This window comes from Paroedura picta, chromosome 10, assembly GCF_049243985.1.
Source record: "Paroedura picta isolate Pp20150507F chromosome 10, Ppicta_v3.0, whole genome shotgun sequence".
NCBI lineage: Eukaryota > Metazoa > Chordata > Lepidosauria > Squamata > Gekkonidae > Paroedura > Paroedura picta.
The window spans coordinates 86432726-86449468 of NC_135378.1; the positions used below are offsets into that span (position 1 = coordinate 86432726).

Consider the following 16743-nt stretch of genomic DNA (forward strand, 5'->3'; position numbering starts at 1 on the left):
GGGGTCTTCAGAGAATGGGGTCTGCAAGCTACACTGAAAGTCTGGAGCCTCTAGCTCAACCCCCAACCCTCCCAGGCTACAGAGAATACAGAAATGGGGAAATTCCCAATGACTTTAACGGTGCCCTTGACTTTAATGGGGTCAAATCTCTTCGGACTTGGCCAAATCCCCAGATCCAAATCAGTTGATCCAGATGGCTTAAAATCAGTCCAAATAGGGTCCCACCAAACCGGAAACAGCCCATTTTTTTTAGTATTTCTTAGAAATGCTTAAAAATGAATGGAAGACTTTGTAATGTTGCTTAAAGTCCACCTCTTCTAAAGCTCTTCAGCAGGTGAGCCGACTTGCTAGCTTTATCTAGAACAAACTTAACAAATGCTTTCAACTACTTTAAGTTACATTACCTATTTTTTAACCTCTAAAATTAATTCTTTTAACCAAATGTTATGGTTATATTTATAAAGAATAAATGTACACATCCCACTATAATACACACATTATTTTACCAAAAACGTGATAGATCCCAAGGTAAATTTAAACCTTTAGGTTGTAATGATTGAAACCGGAACATATACCGTGATTCCCTTTTAAGTTGTACCTTATCGATATTTACTGAGGTCTGAGTATATATTTTTCCAATGGCACAAACCCTCAAGGAATCTACATCTCTCCCCCTCTATTAAATGAGTGACTGACCTTCTCTAATCTCATTTTTAACCCTGGAGTTATGTTACTGGTGGTCCAATTCTAGGACCACCCAAATGATGGAGAAGGGGGTGGAATAATATTTTCTTAATTGTTGTTCTGTAAAGAGAAGCTTGGTGTATCAGACTGATGTACCAGACCCCCCTCCCCAGAACTACTCTCCCCTAGAACATCCATCTTCTGGCACACATAAGAATTAATGGGGGACTGGCTGCTAGTAAGGATGCAGGGGCAATTTTACTGCCTATTTTACTGTTCTGTTTTAATGCTGTTTTAACTACATCATTTTAGGTTATTTATGTTATTTTAATAACATGATTTACACCCCCCCAAGGGGGCTGGGCTAAGGGGGCTAAGAATCAAGCCTGGCTGAATCACCGAATCACAATTCAGCACAATTCGATGTGGAGAGTGTAAAATTTAAAGAAGAAGAAGAAGAAGAAGAAGAAGAAGAAGAAGAAGAAGAAGAAGAAGAAGAAGAAGAAGAAGAAGAAGAAGAAGAAGAGTTGGTTTTCACGCTCCATTTTTCACTGTCTGAAAGAAACCCAAAGCGGCTTCCAATCGCCTCCCCTTCCACTCCCCACAACAGCTACCTTGTGAGAGAGGTGGGGGCTGAAGGACTGCTCTGTGAGAACAGCACTACCAGGACTGTGACTAGCCCAAGTTTACCCAGCTGGCTGCATGTGAGGGAGTGGGGAATCAAACCCGGTTCACCAGATTAGTGAAAGGGAAACACTTTCCTGGGGGCGATGGGTGGCATCTTCTCCCATAGTGGAGCTTAGCCATTAATACACTACATTAAGTTCTCGCAACATGCAAACCTTCTTGTATGCCAAAACCCAACATTGAGGGAAGAGGAAGCATTTGGGGCAGTTTTTAGCCGATAGGCATAGTTTTTTTTTGGGGGGGGGGGTTGTAGGTGGGTTTGAGAGAGCTCTGTCAGTACTGCTCCATGAGAACAGCACTATCAGGACTGTAACTAGCCCAAGGTCATCCAGCTGGCTGCATGTTGAAGAGTGGGGAATCAAACCCAGCTCATCAGATTAGAAGCTGCTGCTCTTGCCAAGCCTACATCACAGGAGTGGTGTTTGTGTGTGAGTGGGAGAGAGAGAGAGAGAGAGAGAGAGAGAGAGAGAGAGAGAGAGAGAGAGAGAGAGAGAGAGAGAGAGAGAGAGAATAAAACGGAGACAGGAAGGATGCTGGAAGCTGCTCTGGGCCCCAATGGGGAGGACTGTGTGGTTCTGTGTGCTCCTCCAGCACACATGAAATATTCACACCTCTTTAATTTATAAGCTGAATAAATAAATAGAATTAATCCCCCCCCCCAAAAAAAGGCTGGGCCTGAGTCCGTCTCCAGCAGGGCCCAACCCCCTTTGGCAGCCCTGCAGGCCCCCCTCCTTCCAGACCCCACAAAGAGACGCTCACGACAGGCACGTTGGTTGACTTTCTGTATTGCGGCATTACAGCAGATCAGAGCTACGACTCAGTCTCCCCCCTTCTTCCACGGCTAAGTCTGTCTTCAAAGCACACAAAGTCAGATCCCTTTTATGATCCCCAACCTCGAGATGGAAGATGCTCTCGGGTGCTGAAGGTGAGGCAGGCTGAGCTCCTCTCTCCCTCTCTCCACAATCCGCCAAGTTGACTGGAGCAGCGGTTGGTTCGCCATTAGAATAGGATTTTCTTCCTTCCCTCCCCTTCTTGCACCAAGATTGGGATACCAGGTCCTCCTCAAGGGAGGTAGGTGCTTTCCGGCTTCATTTTACAAATCCAGTTATTGTATGACTCACATATGATATCCTCCCAGCATTTTAGGGTTGCTGTGCCACAGGGTACTATTTGAGCACAGATCTTATAGAGATCCGATAAGGGGCCGGGCCTCCGGTCCTTCCAGAACCTGAAAGGCAAAGGCAGAGTTAGTCAAGGCAGATGTGTCTGGCTCAGTTCCACGTAAGTCGAGCACAAACTAAACATCGACAAGGTTTTATTTCATTTTACTTATTTGATTAACTGATCTACAATCCGCATTTCTTGCCTGGACTCAAGACGGACTAGACAGAGTGAGTCAAGACAATCCACAGGAGGGAACCCCCATCTTCCGTTACTAGCTGGGTTAAAACCTTACGTAACCATCCTAGTAAACGCTCTTTTTGTTTTCTAATCAGCTGCTCGTTGCCTCTCTAGCTGCAGCCCGATCTCTTATGTCTCAAAGGGCACATTCCTTCCCACCTCCTTCACCCTCCTGTGTGATTCCACCCATTTGGTTCCCGGGGACTGCCTGCTCTCTTGGTGTCCAGCCTGTTATCTGCATATGTACAGATTATGAACATCTGTGCATCTTTTGAGCTGTTCCTGGTTTGGATTCCCAGGGTAGAGTGTGCCCCTCAAAAGCCTCTGTAATCTGTACCCCATGCCTATGCAGTCAGTTCTGACTATGGTCCCGGGCAGCTACTTTCATTTCCAATTGAGAAACTTTGTTTTCAAAGCCAGTTTGCTTATTTGGAATCAAAATGTTTCACCGTTTGGTGCAAGTATTCAGCCACGGTTTCCGCCGCACTCTCTCGGAGACGTAAAAAAAAATGAAACTCCACTTTGTCTGACCCAATTGCCATCAAGATTTCAGTCTCATTGTATGCCAAGTATGAAAAGCACTCGGCACAAAACGTCTGGAAGATGCAGCAAAGATGTTTTATGGGAATGTTTGAATCATGTAGGGCAGACAGAAATCTGATTCAAGCACTCACTTTGCAGTTGGCAGTACTGGACCATCATTTGACCAGACCCAGGCGTTCCCCTGCCGGAAGAGCCCCAACCAGTGAGGAGCTCTTTTTGCAGCAACTAATCTCTCTAAAAACTTCTGCAAAAAGAGAAATTAAGAGTCTTAGAAAGCAGGGCTGGAGTCTTCTTTCAGACCAGTTTTAGCTACTGGTAAGTTGAGAAGAAAACGAATACAGGAAGTTCAACGACAGAAAATAAGTGAGAAATAGAAGCAATCAACGTTCATTAGGGTTTGAACTCATCAAAGGGAGGAACATACTTGACACTTTCTAGAAGATAACTCCCTAGAGCAGGGGTACTCAAACTGTGGCCCTCCAGATGTCCATGGACTACAATTCCCATGAGCCCCTGCCAGCAAAAGCTGGCAGGGGCTCATGGGAATTGTAGCCCATGGACATCTGGAGTGCTGCCGTTTGACTACCCCTGGAGACTGGCTGAGGACCCCGGTCTGCTCGCGCCCAGCAAGGCCTCCGAACGTGAGAAGTTTGGAGACCAACATGTATGAAGAAAGGTTGAGGGAGCTTGGTCTGTTTAGCCTAGAGAGGAGATGACTGAGAGGGGATCTGATAACCACCTTCAAGTATTTAAAGGGCTGCCATGTAGAGGATGGGGCAGAGTTGTTCTCTCTTGCCCCAGAGGGACGGACCAGAACCAATGGGATGAAATTAATTCAAAAGAAATTCCATCTAAACATCCGGAAGAAGTTCCTGACAGTTAGAGCGGTTTCTCAGTGGAACAGGCTTCCTCGGGAGGTGGTGGGTTCTTTATTTTTGGAGATTAAAAATTTCTGTTTAAAAGGTTGGATAGGCACCTGATGGAGAGGCTGATTCTGGGAAGGCTCAAGGGGGTGGCAGGTGACAGTGGATGAGTGAGAGGGTTGGGAGTGTCCTGCATAGTGCAGGGGGGTGGTCTAGATGATCCAGGAGGGCCCTTCCAACTCTATTGATTCTATGATTCTATATGGCAGTTCATAATTGATCCAAAGGGCTGCCCTAAGGTTTGCTCACCTCCTCTTCTGGGCTGTTGATATAAACCAACTTGGAATTATTCATTTCGCATTCCTTCTCGGCGACATAATAGACATTCATGAGGGGGGAGAAATAGTAGAGGTTTCCATTGAAGGCAATCCAGCCACTCTTCTTCTTCTTTTCGATGTCTCCTTTGAACATGTGAGAGAGAACAGGGAAGGGGAGCCAACGGGGCCATCGTGAAAGTGCGTCTCTAGCCCCGGCCAGCTCACCCTCCTCTGACCTTGAAAGCCAAGCAGGGCTGGCCCAGCCAAGCATTTGGACGGGAGACCACCAAGCAGGACCTGGGAGGTGACATGGAGTTAAGCAGCGGCAAACCCCCTCTGAATGTCTTTGCCCTGAAAACCCTACAAAGTCACCACACTCCTTTCCACCACCATAAATTCCTTGGGGCTGAGTCCAGCACTAGGGATGGGCCTTTAATCACCTTGCAGAAGGCAACTTAAATTTGCATATGTTAGTCAAAAAGGGAGGAGGTATTCACTTTGTTACGGAAATCATCTGGTTATTCTAGGGCTGCACTTCTCAAGCTGAAGCCCATGTCTCCTTGTTCCCAGAGGACTGCGCTCAAAGACTTTGGCCCTGGGTGACTCATAAAAGTTGGACTGTGCTCACCACAGAGCTGTATCAAGCAGTATCCAGCTGCTCAAGTGAAATCAAAGACTTTCACTGGCATCGTCTCCCAAGTTCTGCCCCACATTTAGCACCCATAGGATTCACAGAAGCAGATGTTATACTGGCATCATTCCATGAAAACACTCTAGTTAGCCGTCAGCCGTGTTGGTCCTTTTAGACCTATCGGCGGCCTTTGACATCGTGGACCACGAACTGTTGGTCCATCGCCTGGCCGGTACGGGGATACGGGGCACAGCCTTGTGCTGGATACGCTCCTTCCTCCAGAACCGGTCCCAGAGGGTTGCTGTGGGGGAAGAGTTCTCGCGGCCCTATAGACTCCCTTGCGGGGTCCCTCAGGGTGCGGTCCTCTCCCCCACATTGTTTAACATCTTTATGCGCCCTCTGGCCCAGCTGGTACGGAGCTTTGGGCTGGGTTGCCATCAGTACGCGGATGACACCCAGCTCTATCTCCTAATGGACGGTCACCCGAACTCCCCCCCGGAACCATTTGCCAGATGTTTGGAAGCAGTGACAGAATGGTTCGAGCAGAGTCGCCTGAAACTCAGCCCCTCCAAGACGGAGGTCCTGTGGCTGGGGGGAAGGGGGCGGGAACAGATAGCGCGTTTACCCACCCTAGCAGGGGTGCAACTTACCATCGTGCCCCAAGCTAGGAATTTGGGTGTGACCATTGATGCCTCCCTGACTATGGAGGCTCAGGTCAAGAGAGTAGCGGGCCAGGCATTTTTCTACCTTCGCCAGGCCCGGCTACTAGCGCCCTACCTGTCCTCTGACCACTTGGCCACAGTGATCCATGCGACAGTCACCTCCAGAATAGATTTCTGTAACTCGCTCTACGCAGGCCTACCCTTGTCCCTGATCCGGAAACTACAGCTGGTACAAAATGCAGCTGCCAGGGTCCTCACTGGAACATCTTGGAGGGCCCACATCCAGCCGGTGCTGAGGCAGCTGCATTGGCTGCCAATTGCTGCCCGGATCCGGTTCAAGGTTTTGGTTTTAACCTTCAAGGCCATACTCGGGTTGGGACCCACATACCTGAGGGACCGCCTACCGCTCTATGCCCCCCGCAGGGCCTTACGCTCTGCGGGTGAGAACCTGTTGGTCGTCCCCGGCCCGAAGGAAGCGCGCCTAGCCTCGACCAGGGCCAGGGCTTTTTCAGTCCTGACCCCTACCTGGTGGAATGAGCTCCCGGGTGATCTGCGGGCCCTGCGGGATTTGTCAGCTTTCCGCAGGGCTTGTAAAACGGAGCTCTTCCACCAGGTCTATGGTTGAGGCTGGGGTCAGCAAATCAGGGACATCGCTCCCCCCCTAGGAGTTGGAGTGTACGCTACTCCCCTATCCTTTCCTCTTCACCTCTTAATAATTGGGGGAGGGATGGGATTTTTAGCCGCCATGTTAGTAGAGTGATGTTTTAATGGGAATTTTAATGGGATTAGTTGTTGTGACCCGCCTCGAGCCTATCGGGAGAGGCGGGAAATAAATCTAATAATAATAATAATAATAATAATAATAGATCAGGGGTAGTCAACCTGTGGTCCTCCAGATGTTCAAGGACTACAATTCCCATGAGCTCCTGCCAGCAAACGGTGGCAGGAGTTCATGGGAATTGTAGTCCATGAACATCTGGAGGACCACAGGTTGACTACCCCTGCTCTAGTTCCCCTGCGGGAGGCAAGACATTTAAAAAATGAGATTTTCAGCAGACGTAGTTCCAGGACAGGGGCCTTCAAACCAGATTCTCACTTACGGATTTCCTTGAACACTTCTTTGAATTTTTTGTTCCCCCTGTACAAATGAATCGCTAGACGTCTTGCTTCATTCAGTATCTGTGGATCTGGAAGAGTTGTCAAAATGCAAGTCAAGAGCTTAATTGCAGATTACAAAGAAGAGAGAGAGAGAGAGAGAGTTGCAGGAGGGTAGCCATGTCGATTGGCAAAAGAAGACCTAGATTCAAGTCCAGTAGCACCTTCAAGTTCAAGAAGATTTTGGGATGTAAGCTTTAAGAGTCAAAGCTGACAAAGGGAAGTGAGTCTTGAAAGCTTGTGTGTTAAGTGCCACCAAGTCGCTTCTCGCTCATACCAATCCTATGACTTATTGTCCTCCAAAATGTCCTATCATAAATGATATAGGGTCTTCCTCCTTACCTGTTGCATCCAGATTTTCCTAGCCTCTCGTCTTCTCATAATACGACCAATAGTCTTAGTTTAGCCATTTTAGCTTCTAGGGAGGGTTCTTGATTTGATCTAGAACCCATATTTGTCTTTTGGGCAGTCCACGGTATCTGTAAGCCTGTCCTCCAACATCACCTGCATAACGATTGCACATTCTTCCGGTCAGCTTTCTTCATTGTCCGATGGTCAGGCTTATACATAGTAGTTAGCAGGAGTTATCTTGATGTTGGTCACCTTATCCTTCAGGATTCTTCTAGCTCCTCCATGGTAGCTCTTCCCAGTCCTTCTAGTGTCTTGGTTGCAGTTTCCCTTTTGGTTGATCAAGAAGCCAGGGGATAGGAAATCTGGACAGACTGAAAGCTTATAACTTGAAAGTCTCCTCGGTCTCTAAGGGGCTCCTGGACTCGAATCTATCTGAGCATCTTTGGTTCTCCACAATATGTTACTCTCTGCTGTGGCCAACCTACGGAAGGCAATGTGTCTCCCTTCTCAGTCCCTGGTGGGGGAAGGGGACAGCTAGTCATAATACACGGAACTCGGACAGATGGGCTGATATTGTGACTCAACATAGGAAACTTCAGATATTCAAGTTTTTGCATTACATAAACAGAAGAGAATCTGTGAGGGAGAGATGGGTGAGGAACCCTCAAACCCATGACCCCATCCTTTACTGCAGGGGTAGTCAACCTGTGGTCTTCCAGATGTCCATGGACTACAATTCCCATGAGCCCCTGCCAGCGTTCGCTGGCAGGGGCTCATGGGAACTGTAGTCCATGGACATCTGGAGGACCACAGGTTGACTACCCCTGCTTTACTGCACATCCCCCCAATTCATCTAGGAGACTGAAAGGAAATTCTCCAGGGTGATGGGAGAGCTCACGACGGTTGGTGAGGAGTGGATTGCAACATTCCCACTATAACTGCTTACCTGACATGGTTTTGGAGGCTGTGTTGGACATGATCATAGAGGACCGAATGTCACGCATCGCCATTAATAGATTGTTATTCCATTTCTGCTCAATAATAACTAATAAAGAAAAAAGACAAGAAAGGTTGCTGTGACACAGGCTGCGTATGACACATACAACTATGGCCCAGGCCTGGCCCTTGGGCAGGAGGGGCAGCGCTGGCCTAACATATTAGCACTGGCCTAACTGGCACAGCAGCTTGGTGTCGTGGTTAGGAGTGTGGACTTCTAATCTGGCATGCTGGGTTTGATTCTGCACTCCCCCACATGCAGCCAGCTGGGTGACCTTGGGCTCGCCACGGCACTGATAAAACTGTTCTGACTGAGCAGGAATATCAGGGCTCTCTCAGCCTCACCTCCGCTCTCTCTATTGTGGAGAGAAGAAAGGGAAGGCGATGGGAAGCCACTTTGAGACTCCTTCAGGTAGAGAAAAGTGGCATCGAAGAAACAACCCTTCTCCTCCTCCTCCTCCTCCTCCTCCTCCTCCTCCTCCTCCTCTTCCTCCTCCTCCTCCTCCTCCTCCTCCTCCTCCTCCTCCTTCTCCTTCTTCTCCTCCTCCGGGTTGCTTTGCCTGGTGTGAAAATTTTGCCCAGTCAACCATGCCAGCTTGAAAACCATTTGTGCATTCATTGCAATTAGAAAATCATAGATACAGGGTGATGAATCCACCAAACCTGTGCAGAGAATAATGCAATTAAATGGTGTGGAGGCTGGGGAGCTGATGCTCTTGCAGGTTGAGCCAACACCCTAGGGTCTTTGCCCACCCCCCTCCAGGCCATCTCTCGGCACCACCCTGCAGCTACTGAGCCACCCCCTCCCCCAATTGACAAGGTCCAATACAGGGGAAGTCAAATTAAGGCCTTCCAGCTGTCCATGGACGACAACTCCATGAGCCCCTGCCAGTTTGAGGGCCACAGTTGGACTACCTCTGGTCCAATATCCTTCTGAAATCTGGAAGATATTGACAAAAGAGACACTGCTATTTCCTGAGGAAGAGATGCCACATGTGAGTCATGACTGATGAAGCCCATCCTTTGGGGGAACAAGTCCTTTCTCTGGGCTCTCCGGAAGGGCTCGTTGGGGCTGTGCTTTGGTCGGAGAAAGAGGATTCTGATGACGGCTTGCCAGTCAAACTGTGTTGAGCAATGTGAAGTTGCTACAGCTTAAGTGTCTCAGAGAGTAATTATCGTTATTGTTATTTATCAAAACGGGCGGTAGCAGGGGCCCGTAGAAGGATGGGCGGCCCCCCCACTGATGCGCAGCTGCGCGAGGGCCCGGCTGAAGGCCGCAGCCAGCGGTGGTGATGCAGGCGGCCCCTGCCCTCCCCGGCTAATGTGGGTGGCTCCATTGGGCAACGGGCCATACCAGGGGCCCGCAGAAGGATGGGCGGCCGCCCCCATCGAGGTGCGGGCGCGTGAGGGCCCCCCTAGGCAGCGAGGGTGGGCGGCTCCCCAGGCAAGATCGGAGGGTGGGGGGAGGATGCCGTGTCAAAGATGAGGCAGCCCCACTCCTTTCCTGATGCTCAGTCCTTGCCCCCCCCCCTGGGAAAGGCGTGAGGCTTCGCCAGCATGAAAGGGGCAGGGCCTCCATGTCTTTGACGCAGCAGCCCTGCTCCTTTCCCACCGGTGAAGCCTGTTCCCCCCGCAGACATACCGGTGACACCGCACAGAGGCGAGGATGCTGGACTCACCGGAGTGCAGAGCCAAGGCGGAGCGCAGAGGTGAGGCTGGTTGACTTGCCAGAACACAGAGCCGAGGATGGGCCAAGTAGCCAATGAGGAGCGGCTCCCTATTGGCCACTTGGCCCCCGAGTGACACGGCTCCTGATTGGCCCCTCTGAGTTTTTATCACAGGCTCGGCTCACCCTTTCTCCTCCCACCTTGCCCTTACTGTTTTATTATTACCGCTCCGCAGGAGTAGTTTAAAGATTAGGGGGGCAGGATGGTTCCACTCCTCTTGGAAGAGTTTTTGACATGGAGTCAACCCCAGGAGGGCAATTCTGGAAGCTTGTTCTTTGCTGTCTGAGGTCAACTTACAGACTATTGTCATCCCAACAGCACCACAAAACAGGAGCACGGTCACAAACACACAAAAATTTCTGAAGAACACGGTTTTTGTAATGTCTTCCTCGGGAATGTCTTCTTCTTGAAAGGCAAGAGACAAGAAAAGTCTGGTTCAATCATAAGTTTTCCACTACTCCACAAACACTCCCACACTGAAAAAGCATCATGGCCCCAGACAGAGCATTCCATCTATATGAACATGAGAGAAGCAATGTTGGATCATGCCAATGACAAATCCATCCCAAACCTCTCTGTCACACATGGTCCAAAACCCAGGTACCATCAGGAGGTCAACCAGCAGGGCCAGGACTCCACCGTTGTCCTCCAAGCACCCAGAAGGCAGATCATCACCGCCTCAGGCATAAGAATGTAAGAGAAACTATGCTGGATCAGGCCAATGACCCACCCAGTCCAACACTCGGTCAAAACCAGAGGCCATCAAGAGGTCCACCCGTGGGGCCAGGACTCTAGAAGCTCTCCAATAGCCAAGTGTACCTGAGAGAGCGAATTCTCTTAACCCTTTCCCTCCCAGATCCTCTTGCATGCAAACTTACTTTATCGATATGCCCATCCACCCCCACCCCCACCCCCACCCTAGGAATAGAAATGATGCACTCCTGTGTAGAATAATAAAACAAGAGTGGAAGGAACATACCAGCTTCTGAGGGTGGCATTATTTTGGCTTATTCTGACTGTAATCTTAGCTCCTCCTGTACTGTGTCTGTAGGAAGATATCACAAAGAACTCTGATCAAACAATACATCTTCAGATGAAGGAAGCATTTTATGAGCAGATGATGATGTGGCTTCTTTAACTGCACCGAAGGACACCTTAACATCCATCTACAAACACAGTTTCTAGGACTAGGGAGGCCATTGTAACCCACTGAGGTCTCTGTCCTCGCCACGCTCCTCTCCCAAATCTCCAGGAGTTCCCCAAAACTGTTGTCGTTTTTGCTGCTTTTTATTAAATTTTTCTAACGTCCTCCCAAAATGGCTCAAGGGAGTGTACAAAATGGGTTAAAATTAAAAGTGAATTTAAAAGAAACCAATGCAATGCATCGATTTTTAAAATAAGGCAGAACAAAAACGTTAGTAACAAATGCAGGTATCACAAGATGGGATCACCCTGTCTTAAATGAGGACTCCCTCTGTTGTTTCAATTTAAAAGAAAACATTTATCCCATATTACTGAGTAAACTGAATCGGTACAGCAGGCTTTCTCAAACCAAGGGTTTCTTGACGGCTGTGAAAGTTTTCCCAAATGGGTGGAGTTCATTTTTTTATAGATTTTTAAAATTTGTTCAACATTTATTGGGTGATATGATCATATATGGTCTCGTTGACCCGCCCACCCCTCCTCCCCAAATGGCCAATGATGGGCCTGGAGGGGGTGGGAAGGGGAGGAGTCCCAGTTGGGTGTGTCCACAGCTCTGCTTCCCAACCATCTTCTTCATGGTGGTGCTACTCCTGGAGTTTCTCCAAGCCTGAAGAATGTTTAAGGGGTTTCTTAACGGCAAAAAATCTGAGCGAGACTGGGTTGCCGAGACACAATTGTTTCAAGAAGCTAATTCTACTCAATCATTTCCAATTAAAATCACGTCAGCCTTCCTTTCCAGAAATATAAACAAGGATTTTGTTCAGCAATGGCCAAATCCCAGATTTTAACACGCTATGTTGTTAATTGCTGAATCAGACCATTCTCAGTTTCAGGGAAGTGGGAGGGGGAGGCAGATAGGATAAGAATTCGGCAAGAAAGAACCAAGAAGAAGAAAAAAGAGAAAGAGGAATAGTGGATAAAGTAAAAAGAGACCAGATAAACTTTGACATTTTTTCAGCAACAGAAACATATACAGTTTATTGTCAGTTCAAACTAATAAACTTATAATAAAATGACTTACTTATTCTAAAAAGTTGTAAAAGCGTAACTGAAAATCTCTAAGACAACATTTTCTCCCCCACAGCCCTTTAGCCCTCCAAACTACTCCAGTGATTTCATTTTATTTACTGCATTTATAGTATGCCTTTCTCACTGAGACTCTGAGCATACACAGAGTAAGTTGCTAACAATCCATACTGAGAGACATGTAAGTACAGAGCAGGTTCCATAGAATGGATCCTAGGACACCTCAAAGGAGCCATGCAGCAGGAGGCAGCAGAGTCGTGCCCTTCGGAAGGGAAAAGAAACACAAAGGCAACTTACCTTCTTTCTTGCCCTGCATTCTTTCTGGTTACTCTGACTGGGGTCTCATCTCCTCCTGTGTTCTATCTATGGGAACATTGGACAGAATATTCTGTTCAGATTGCTGGGGGGAGTGGAGGGCAGCAGGTCAAGAGGAAGACCCAAACAGAGATGGATTGAAGCAGTCAAGGAGGTCATGCCCCCCGCAAGACCTGGACCAGGCTGTCAACAATGGGACCTTTTGGAGGACATTCATTGGGTCGCCATGAACTGGAAGCAGCTTGATGGCACTTCACACCCACACCCTCCCTCAGACCGCTCAACTAGCAGGCCTTCAGAGAAACATCTCACCTCAGGAACTCTAGCAGCAGGTTCTCCAAGGGCGATTAAGCCAGCATTAAAAATACTCTAACATCCTGCTGCAGCTTTGGCCTTGAAGGATAAAATCTCCTGCTCTTTGAGCACCCGGAAGATATTTATTGTTTTTATTGCTGAAAATGACAAATACCAAAATCGCTGCAACATTTATGATGCTCAAGATGATCCACCGTGATCTATTTGAAAGCTGCAATCTCGTCATTAAGATCAGTTGTCGTACTCCGTGTAACTATCCCCTTTCTCCTTGGCAGAGCTTGTCATTCTGGCCAAAATTAATGTATCAATCACTTTGACACCAGCTCCCCCCATGACTCAGCCCAGATTATCAGAAATTATTTTCTCTATAGCTGTAGAAACTCCACATGAGCTCACACATGAGTGTTTTTGAGGCTGGGGTTGGGGGGCTCACCCAGAGATGAGACAAGACAGCCAGACCATAGTTCACAGCAACAGGGACCCCCACCCATTGGGTGGCCAGCTCTCTTCTGGGAGAGTGTAGTCTGGGGAGAGAAGGACAAGGTTCCAGAGAATCTATCCTCTAAAGCAGCCATTTTCCCCAGGGAAACTGATCTCTGTGGTCAGGAGAAGAGTTATAATGGCAGAAGACCTCCAGGCAACAATTCATCTCACTCTGGGGCACCACTGGATCAGGATAGGGGGTGCAAGCTAGGCCATTCATCCCATCATCACTTTCTCTAGGGCCCATCCAAGTTGGATTGGGGTGGAGACTGGTAGACACCTACTGAAGATCTTTTTAGCATCAATACTGCATTGCCTCCTTTTTCAAACCTGGGGCTGACTGCCTTAGAACCATAGATCCATAGAGTTGGAAGGAGCCATCCAGGCCATCTAGTCCAACCCTCTGCTCAATACAGGATCAGCCTCTAGCATCCAGGAGAAGGATCTGTCCAGTTGCTGCTTGAAGAGTGCCAGTGAGGGGGAGCTCCCCACCTCCTTAGGCAGCCCCTTCCACTGCTGAACTAGATTCCTAGAATCCTAGAGTGGGAAGGGGCCATGGAGGCCATCTAGTCCAACCCCCTGCTCAGTGCAGGATCAGCCTCAAGCATCCAGGAGAAGGATCTGTCCAGTTGCTGCTTGAAGAGTGCCAGTGAGGGGGAGCTCCCCGTCTCCTTAGGCAGCCCCTTCCACTGCTGGACTACTCTGAAATCCCCCCCCCCCAATATCTAGCTGCTATCATTCTCCACAATTTAAACTGTGCATCCTCTCCTCTGCTGACAACAAGAACAGCTTCCTGCCCTCCTCCAAGTGACAACCTTTCAAATCCTTCAAGAGAGCCATCCTGTCCCCTCTCAACCTCTTCCCAAGTCCATTCCCAAGTCCCTCAGCCTTTCCTCGCAGGGTAAGGTTCCCACTGGCCCCTGATCATCCTTCTTGCTCTCCTCTGCACCCTCTCCATTTTGTCCACCTCCTTTTTGAAGTGAGGCCTCCAGAACTGTACACAATACTCTAGGTGGGGTCTGACCAATGCGATATACAGCATAGGGACTAGGACATCTCGCGATTCATTTATGTGTGGAACTTTGCGTATTCATGGCCTGCCTAACAAGGTGCCTTGGCTTCTTGCCCTGCCCTGCCCCATACCTCAGCCAGTTTCTCTCCTCGCGGCCTCAGGTGTGTCCTGCAGGTGTTGCTTCCAACGGCCCTTCCCTCTGCGCATTCTGGAACTCTGGCCTTTATCTTTTGCTGCTGCTTCATTGGCTGCTCCCGTGACCCAGCCACCATTCCAGAGAGGGCAGAAGCCCATGCCTAGGAAATCAGGAAGGAAGGGAAATCGCTCTTTCAGTAAAAAAAACAAAAAAAAAAAACAGATGCTAATGGAACAAACAAGCAGACAGATCTTTCTGTACCCTCTGGCCGTCTATTTCGAAGTCTGGACTTGGGCTGTTAGCCTCCAGGTGGGGCCTAGAATTACAGCTCATTTCCAGACTGCAGAGGTGAGTTCCCTTGGAGCAGGTCTATGGTTTGGAGCAGGGGTAGTCAAACTGCGGCCCTCCAGATGTCCATGGACTACAATTCCCAGGAGCCCCTGCCCATGCTGGCAGGGGCTCCTGGGAATTGTAGTCCATGGACATCTGGAGGGCCGCAGTTTGACTCCCCCTGGTTTGGAGGGTCTCTGGCACTGAAGTCCCTGCCCACTGAGATCCTTCTGCACCCTTCAGTAGGAGTCACCTTTTATTACCAACCTGGTGACCCAGGAGGTAAGACCCCTGAGAGCCCCCGAGAGTAATGGGGGATCTGTTAGGGTCAGAACTCAGGGCTACTATAAGAAGGGAACGATTGGGGGTGAGGGGTTTGGAGACCAAGATGTAGGAGGAAAGGTTGGGGGAGCTTGGTCTGTTTAGCCTGGAGAGGAGACGACTGAGAGGGGATCTAATAGCCATCTTCAAGTATTTTGAAGGCTGCCATGTAGAGGATGGAGTAGAGTTGTTCTCTCTTGCCCTGGAGGGACGGACCAGAACCAATGGGATGAAATTAATTCAAAAGAAATTCCGTCTAAACACCCGGAAGAAGTTCCTGACAGAGCGGTTTCTCAGTGGAACAGGCTTCCTCGGGAGGTGGTGGGTTCTCCATCTTTGGAGATTTTTAAACAAAGGCTGGAGGGCCATCTGATGGAGAGGCTGATTCTGTGAAGGTTCAAGGGGGTGGCAGGTGACAGTGGGTGAGCAACAGGGTTGTGAGTGTCCTGCATCGTGCAGGGGGTTGGACTAGATTAACCTGGAGGTCCCTTCCAACTATGATTCTATGATTCTATGAAAGATCCCACCTGGTTATGCAGTGCTCCACCGATCGCAGTCTAAAGGTTGGGAAGGGCTGAGTTGGATGCTGGTCCTGGAGTCTTTCTTCTTCAGAGCACTTCTTGCCCCAACAATCCCAGATATTGAATGTGAGGGCCTGGGGTGGGATGCAGAGGGAGTTTGGCCACCTGGCTTGTGTACTGGCTGCCTAATCCATCGACAGATGCCCTGACGAAACTCTTGGAGCTGGTAGCCACCTGGCTCTTGCAGGCCTCCTGGGGAACTTCAATGTCCACATGACATCAGACCTCATGTTAGTCATGGCAACACTGAGGCACACCCAGTTTGTGACCAGTCCCATTTACCAATCAGGCCACGTCCAGGATTTGAACTTTGGGACCGGGGTACATATTGGTCCAGCACCGCCTACTAGGTGGGCATGGTCTGACCACTATCCCCTGTGGGCTTCGGCTGATGTCCCACTCCCTCCCTGGCAGTAAGCAGACGAGCTGCAAGGGAGTGGCGGGATATAAATCTAATAATAATAATAATAATAATAATAATAATAATAATAATAATAATAATAATAATAATAATAATTTATGCTCGCCCAAGAAGACTAATGGATCCAATGAGATTCTGGAATGCTCTGTGGGACCCATTGCCCCCTGGGAACTCACTAGATGAGCGGGGAAAGACTGCATAGCCGGCTCTCTGAAATCATTGACACGATTGCTCCCTGACGCCCTGTCCACTCTCATCCTAAGGCAGCTCCATGGTAACCTCAGGGGCTGCACGAATGGGAAAGCAGGCTGGGGACATTTTAAATGAGTTATCTACCAGGACTCCAAGATATCTATCCTGGTCAGTTACCACTAGTTTGGTATGCATCAATAATTAGGATTTTTGGCTCTGATGTGCATTACTTTGCATGTTCCTGTGTTTAACCTATTTGTGGAGACTCTACAGATCCCTCTGGAGTGTCTTCCTTTCCTCCCTGGCTTTCTCAGGCCTGAACAATTTAATGTCATCTACAAACTGAGCCACTTCACTGCTTACTCCCAACTCCTAACTGCTTACTCCCAAC

General features: G+C 48.9%; 1 protein-coding gene across 3 annotated transcripts; it reads right to left on the reverse strand.

Annotated features, from left to right (window-relative positions):
- Window positions 1-2138: 2138 nt before the first annotated feature.
- Window positions 2139-14645, reverse strand: LOC143819535 (C-type lectin domain family 4 member K-like). 3 transcript variants are annotated; one of them, XM_077301276.1, is made up of 10 exons: window positions 14503-14571; window positions 12874-13013; window positions 12544-12609; window positions 10997-11062; window positions 10315-10422; window positions 8241-8339; window positions 6889-6975; window positions 4488-4639; window positions 3447-3559; window positions 2139-2599 (listed from the first exon to the last, which is right to left on the reverse strand). In XM_077301276.1, exons 4-10 carry the CDS (start codon window positions 11013-11015, stop codon window positions 2434-2436), a joined length of 744 nt encoding a protein of 247 aa, XP_077157391.1. In that variant the 5' UTR covers window positions 11016-11062; window positions 12544-12609; window positions 12874-13013; window positions 14503-14571; the 3' UTR covers window positions 2139-2433. The 3 variants fall into 3 exon arrangements, with proteins under 3 accessions (XP_077157391.1, XP_077157392.1, XP_077157390.1); XM_077301277.1 differs by lacking the exon at window positions 12874-13013 and having other exon boundaries at window positions 10315-10419; window positions 14503-14645; XM_077301275.1 differs by lacking the exon at window positions 12874-13013 and having other exon boundaries at window positions 14503-14645.
- Between the last annotated feature and the right edge of the window lie 2098 nt (window positions 14646-16743).

What these genes read in the sequence shown, in the direction of transcription:
- LOC143819535 (XM_077301275.1), bottom strand. An exon ending in AGCCTCCAAAACCATGTCAG is followed by an intron (nt 6,976 to 8,240) that starts GTAAGCAGTTAT and finishes CAACTCTTCCAG; the next exon opens with ATCCACAGATACTGAATGAA. An exon ending in CCAGTACTGCCAACTGCAAA is followed by an intron (nt 2,600 to 3,446) that starts GTGAGTGCTTGA and finishes TTTGCCTTTCAG; the next exon opens with GTTCTGGAAGGACCGGAGGC.